The sequence below is a fragment of the Limulus polyphemus genome, unplaced genomic scaffold (assembly GCF_000517525.1).
Source record: "Limulus polyphemus unplaced genomic scaffold, Limulus_polyphemus-2.1.2 Scaffold21, whole genome shotgun sequence".
In the NCBI taxonomy this organism is placed as follows: domain Eukaryota; kingdom Metazoa; phylum Arthropoda; class Merostomata; order Xiphosura; family Limulidae; genus Limulus; species Limulus polyphemus.
In genome coordinates this window covers 908,148-915,648 of record NW_013665631.1, presented here as the reverse complement: position 1 = coordinate 915,648, position 7,501 = coordinate 908,148, and the positions used below count along the sequence as shown (strand labels likewise).

The window sequence follows — 7,501 nt, the reverse complement described above, 5'->3', positions numbered from 1 at the left end:
GATTTGTGAAGAAAACTGCTTGGTCTACATCAAGCACATGTATGACATCACAGTTTAAAAAAAAAAAAAAAAAAACAAACAGAAGGTAGTGCAGTGTTATAATCATTAATGACTCCAAAATATATTCACATATGACACTAATTCCTTTGTCTCCCATTATTCTGCTTAAGAACTAACATGAGAGTTTTTGGAAAAAAAAAGTTCACACACAGCTTGTTTAAGAAAATTCTAAATTATTGATTTCTTAGCAAACTTTAAATGCTGATGAAACAAAAACATGCATTTATTTTTCAACCACCTGGATGAAACCCTAAAATGATCTTATGTATCATGTCTCATAGAGGACAGTAGTTAACTTCAAGATATTGAGGAACAAGACGACTGTAAGTGCCTTAATTAAGTAAGAAAGGTCAATTATTTTCAAAATCTACAATATAAATAAAGGAATTACAGGATTAAAATAAACCAGTAATGGAAGAAAAATGTATATATGTAAAACCCTAAAGGCAAATGACAACAGCAAATTCAGTTGTAGATGACTGCTATATTTGAAATCAAGCAAGTTTTTTATGAAAAGGTAGATTTCAATGGACTACAAAGTTAAACATCTTACTTAGTTTAAGAACAACTAGTACATTTCTTCTTTTGCTGTATAAAAATGAGTACAAATAATAATTCAGTATAGTCTTAAATTTTTTTTTTTCAGTTTAAAATTAACCTAACAATATCTTGATTAAATTCAATTTACTACCATCATTATTACATAGTTATCTAGGAACACAAATGAAACCTAAACTTGAGTAGTTATGTAAACCAGATTATTTCATTCCAAGTAAATAAATACTATTTAATATCTCGTAATACAAAATCAACCACAGACATATCCAGTCACTAAGTGCATCAAGTGCTGGAAATGTGGTAATAAATACATGTTTTCTGTTACATACATATGAATAACATAAATGAATACAAAAAATTTAAAAAACAATATCCAGCTTATTATCTTAACAAATGACAACATCTGTGAATAATTTTAGCCATAATTACGACATAAATCATTTTAATAATAGGTACAATAAAAAATCTTGATGAGAGTCCAGTCAAAGTAAATCTTTAAATACTCAACTTGAAGATCAGAAATGTTAGTGTAACTACATGATTGACACTTTTAAATAACTAAGTAATAATATATGTATATGTGTATGCAATCACAGTGAAAACTACATATAAATAAGACAACATATTCAATATTTTCCAGTCTTACAAATGAATAACTTATTTCACCAAGTTGTGGAAGTATAATATACTCTGTTTAGTTTAAGTTATTAGAGGTTTTTATTTTAGAGTGCACAAGCACTCAGTCCTAACCATCATTTGTTATTAGACATACAAAAATGCAACTTTTCTCCAAAATATAAATCTATTCAAGCATGAAAAAAAAAGTTTAAATACTCTTTCTCTCAAAAAAAAAAACAGTGTTGATAAATCAACATACTAGCTTGAATATCTCGTCACAAGCTTATAGTAAAAGGAAGGGCGAGGTGTGAAAAGAGAGAAAAACAGAATCAACAGTTTATATTATTTTCATAATATGCTAACATTACTCTTAGAGCTACAAGTACAATCATAAAGCTACAGTATATCAAGTATTTTTTCTATTAACCGAAAATGCTATTTGAGTGATAAGTGCACCAAACATTAGAATATTAGTGAAACACATTTTTAAAATATATATTAATATTTAAAAAATGTAAATTCAATTTTATAAACTTAAAGTACCAGCCCCTACTTCATTCATCAATTAATTCTTTATACCCAAGTGGTAAACTGTTAGGATACTTACAGTAGCAAAAACTAAATGCTATTCAACTGTATTGAATCATGAATTCATGAGGAAATCCTGAACTAACCAAGCAAGTGATTCTTTAACTCATACACACAGTCGAAATACTAGTAATGCTGTTTCTCCACCTGATCTTAAAGTTCTACCTATAGGTCACCGAGGCATGGAACCCCTAATATGAAGTTGACCTTTTAATTAACCACCCCAATTTGAAATGACAACTTTGGTTCTATCAAGCTAAAGTTTCTTTAAAATTTCTGCAAGATTCTTTGGTTACTACTGTATTTATTTCTAATCCATATATAATTTTCCTCTTATATTTGTTGCATTATAAAACAGTTTCATTACCCAACTGTAATTACTGTTCCAGAATTACTTAGTTTCAGAATTTGTTTGAATGGTCATTGTGAAACATTAACTAAACAATATTTCATAATTTTTTTGGATGCTATTACACTGAATAAATACAGTAAAGACCTGGTACATCTTACAGCCTTGCATTTTGCCAAAATAATTTCCTGAAAAAGTTTTTACCATCTTAAAACAACAAATTAAATAACTATCTCATTACACCAATCCGAGGACAAAATATTAAGTCAATCTTTTGTTCTCATATTTTTTAATGCAACTAGATAGAAATTTTTCATAGGGATGTAATTTATTGTAGAAAAAGAGGAAACAATTTGTTGGAATTTAATATAACAACAATTAAAAAATCATTTAATGACATATAAATCTCAAGTTTATTAGTTAATTTACAAGTAACCTTGAACACAACTTTTAATACTGTTCGTATCTTGTTTTTTGGAAGGTTACAAAATTAAATCTACACTGAATCCAGCCTTTATATGAAATACTTGGAATGTGCCAGAGAAGTACTGGAAATAACTACCATATAATCTATTGACATTTTCACATTAAAGAGGGGGGAACAAAAAGTGAAAGCAATTCATCTCACAAAATTTGTTTACTGTATGTTTTGTAGTCAAGTTTGTTTTTCAACTTACTTTGACTGGACTCAGATAAAAACTCTTACATAAGGTAAAATAAATAAATGAAACTAAGTTTAGCCAATGTTAATAGACTTTTTCACATCTAGAAGTAGCAATATCAGTGGTTGAAAGTTGACCTTTTCCGGCAAACTGAGATTTTTCTTGGTGTACCGTTTGTGGAGATTCTCCGCCAGCATCAAGACTTTTACGGCAAGGACATGGACGGAGCAGCTTGGGATATATTAGCACCTCATTATTTGGCCCCTTAAATATAATTCCACAGCAAATTTTTTCCCTGAAATAAAAAGTTACATTAATCATATGCTTTCAAAGAGATCAGTTCCTGCAAAAAGGAAGAAGCAAGCATTCTATAAACCACATAAGTTGTATTCACAATATTTTTCATATATTAAACAGTGAAATTATATGAAAAAATATTGAAATTTAATGTAGATTACATACTATAAATGAGAACATTGACACTTCTAGTATTTAGATCTTAGAATGTAAGCTAAAATACTTAACATCAAAAGTAAAAGGGTATCAATTAATATAAATAGGATTTTGATAAATTACTCACATGTATATTAAAAGAAGTGTAACACACCACTACACAATGCTGAAAGACTGATTTTACATAAAATTGTTACTTCATACATAAACTCCACTCATTAGATTATTTTCCAAAGATTAGTAACATTAAACAAGGAATAAAAGGAATACAAAAAATGTGTACAAAATATTTTAAGTTATGAAACCTGGAAATACATTTTTTTCTTGCTCAATTTTCAAAATGAGGTTGCACATTATTAGCCAAGTCTTAGAATATTAGTATTAAACAAACAAACAACAACTACAATTAACCAAGCTTAAAATATATTTTATCTTACTTCAAAATATATCAATGTACTAGTCCAACAAATCACAATGGCATGATCATGATTAATTCTAATTTTATACAATGCGAGTGCTAAATAATTAAGCATTCAATCCCAGAAAGCCCAATCCTTTAACCCTATGATTACAAGGACCCCTGTTATGTACATGTCACAAAATTTTACTTTGTTACATTCAAAATTTAATTAAACAACTTTACAATTAATGTATGCCAGTGTAATTAGCTTTAAAATTTACATCATAGGTCAAAGTTTTATATTATCTGAGTTTTTAATTCCTTTATTTCAAAACAAACCTCAAAGAAAAATTCTTAACCTTTAGTTTGACACACAAGTTCACAAAATCCTAGCTTTGAGACTTTGTAACTTGAAAACATCTTGATGTATGCTAACCTTCCATGTATAGATAGAATCTAGGTTAATTGCTCTTTTTACACATTCTTCTTTCAAGTTCCTTAGGGTACAGAGAAAAGAAACTTCTTGGAACTTTGACAGATTCAACATCCACCTTCTATACATAGAGTTGCAATTTCTCAGCCAATTATACTTAGTTAAGCTAGATGCTTATAACCAATAGAAAGCCTACATTTCAAAATACAAGCACCCAATAGTTATTTTAAAATTGGCACAAAGAATTCCATAGAGAACTTGTCAAACCCCTCTTAGCATTGTTGCTGCTTTTGTCCTCACTAGCACTTTAGCATTGTTTCTCACCTATAAATATGTTTGTTAGATAGACAAATTGTATTTAGGTTTTAGTTAATTATGTGTTATTAATATAAGCCAAACTGCCTCAGTTCATCAGGCTTAGTGTAGTAGTCGAACGTCTCAACATTCTGACAAAGTCTAAAGTGTTTCTGCCAATGTTACCCAAATATTGCCCATTGAGGTGTGATGTGATAAGTAATAATGCTAAAGAACAGGAAAGGAAAATAAAACATTAAAAATAAACTATGTAAAAAAGTAAAAACTTACAACTAAGAATACAGCCAAAAGAAGATTTCTTAAGATTATTCGACAAAAATTTAAGAGGTATGTACATTTTTCTATTTTTAATTTTAAACATTTCATTGTGCAATACATTGATGACAATACTTGAAATATTCAGAGTCCGAGTGCAAATAACTACAATATAAAAATTACAAATCTTTTGATAAAATATTTAAAATACTGTCATTCTTTGTGTACAAAATATTTGTAATCTTTAACAAAATCTTATCAATCGTTGTGAAGATATGTTTAGAAAGCTGAGAGTTATTGCAAGCAATGTTGAACTGTGTATCATTCTCTATACAAGTAGCCAAATGGGTTCTACCTCGTAACTACAAGATTAGACAATGAAGTTCTTCTAAGAATTTTTTCCTTTTTTTTAGTCCCACAAGAGTGAGCACCAAAGAGTGTGTTAGGAAAGAGCAGATGATATGGGTGCATGTTCCCCAGAAATTTTGTATAGTTATGATAGGAATAAAGCATATGGTTTTCACTAATTTGCATACTAAACTTTTTTTTTGTAGTTAAATGAAATATTATTTTGCATTACAAGTTATTGTTCATAATCTCTTGACTGGAAGTCCCATAAGACCAATGTAACTTCATATTCATAACACATGAAAAAAATTTATCAGTTTGTTTGTAGTTAAACACAAAGTTACACAATGGGCTATTTGTGCACTGCCCACCATGGGTATCAAACCCTAGTTTCTAGCATTGTAACTATGCAGACTTAAATTAAATGGAGTTTCTTTCATCAAGCAGAAAATGTGTGTATATATATACATATATAAATTATGTTTCCTACATGAAATACTATATAACAACGATGAAAAAATATCAAATGCAAAACTGAATTCTTAGAAGCAAAGTTTAAAACAAATTTTGAAAATACTTTCCATACCAAGATCAAGACATTAGCATATTTAGAAGAAAAAAAAAAAGATTCCAAATCCATACAAAACTATAAAAATTGATCTATTATTTTGCTAATAACAAAAACTCAAAATAAGGTAATTAAAAATTGTATCAATTGTCAAGAAAGCACAAAATGTATAATTTTTAGAGGAAAATGTTTGTGGCACAAGCTTCCAAAAGCATTGGGGGATATCCAATCAGATGTAATCCAAAATCAAATATGAAAAACAAACCTGATAGCTAACAAGGAAGATCATATAGGGGACAGGTCTTGGGTTCAAGAGCCTACAACATTTCAAATTGTACTATAACTCTCCAAGCACTGATTTAGTGTGATTAAAAAGATGCAAGTCATATCACCATGGTAGAAATATCAATTAATATAACATAAAACACCACTCTTAATTTCTACTATTGTGAAACACCCAACCTCCACTCATAGACTATTATTACAAGACAATTTTGCTTTTAAGAATTTGTGTGTGTGTGTGTGTGTCAGTATCAGAGTCCAAACTTTGTGTTGAGTCAAATTTAGACTGCTTCATTTAGCTATACAGATCACAATGCCAACGAAAGTAGGGATTGAAAAATGTTTTAAAATCTATCCAACTAGTATCACTTTACTTGTTTGAGTACTTTTTATTGCAGCATTTATTTCATTTTGGATACTTATAGCAATTCTACAAATAACCAATGATCCTTAATTTCTATTAAAGTTTTAATTATTTTTTTCTATTTATTCGTTCAGTTTTTATTGTCCATGGAATGGACGTTACATCTATTAACTTTTAGTATAGCCATATCCCTAATAGCTACAACTTTTACAAGAATTAAAACCACAATCACAAATTTATAAAATGTAATCCTTACATTTTGCCCTACAGATAAGTGTATAAAGCTGCCAGAGTAGGGATTAAATTTTATATATTTGTGTTTGCAGTTTTAATTCTTGTTTCATTACTTTTTCTAGCAGGATCCCTACCTTCATTTTAAGACTCGTACTTTACCTTTAGAAAGTGTCACATTTCTATCCATCGATATGTAGTGCCATCTGTTAGGTTGAAAAGTTATATAAGTATGTGTATGATATGTTTACTATTTATAAAATAAATCTGTATATATTTATCGGAATAACAAAAGCAGATACCCTCAGACCACTCAAATAAGTTGGAGAAATCTTGTAGCAATAGACTTTGAGCCATCTAGGTACTAGCCCCACTGACATGATCAGATAGGAAGGTAGTTTTGTAGGTAGCTGCTGTTTTAGAAATTTTGGAATTGTTATACCGGAAATGTTGGATACCCTTTTATCATATTATTAGTATATGTGCACATAATATATCATAACCATACTTTGAATGGTCAGTTTTTTTCACTTAGGGATTCAATAGGGTGGTTTTTCAGCACAATAATTATTTGGAAACCTTGTCAATCCCTACTATTAAGTACTACCATACTTAATAATGAGTTTCTCATATACATAATTCACAGAGGATTTTTTTTTTCTCCATTAAGTTTGGTTATTGTTAAGCACTAAGATACACAATAGGCTATCAGTTCTTTGCTCGTCATGGATATCTAAAACCCAATTTTTAGCACTGTAAAACTGTCTTTAAGTTGTATTTATCTAACCCAATAATTTCTTAATGCTTACGTTTTAGTTACTTTCATTAAAAAACAATGATAAGTAAGAAACATACACCAAAAACAAGAAATGTAGCACTTTAGGCATTAATTCTTTCAACTGGGCTCGTAACCATTTTGTGCTTGTTATAGTTTTAATTCTATAACTTTTAAATTAGTAAGCAAATGTTATCGAAATTTGGCAGTTTATCAGTAAACATTACAATGCTTTCATATGC

General features: G+C 29.0%; 1 protein-coding gene across 1 annotated transcript in view; it reads right to left on the bottom strand.

Moving 5' to 3' along the window:
• Positions 1-993: 993 nt before the first annotated feature.
• LOC106458229 (protein FAM60A-like) overlaps positions 994-7,501 on the bottom strand; it is a 27,803-nt gene continuing 21,295 nt past the window's right edge. Inside the window, exon 5 of the mRNA XM_013917708.2 lies at positions 994-3,130. Coding sequence (XP_013773162.1) covers positions 2,920-3,130 — 211 coding nt within the window. The 3' untranslated portion in view covers positions 994-2,919. The remainder of the gene's footprint in view (positions 3,131-7,501) is intronic.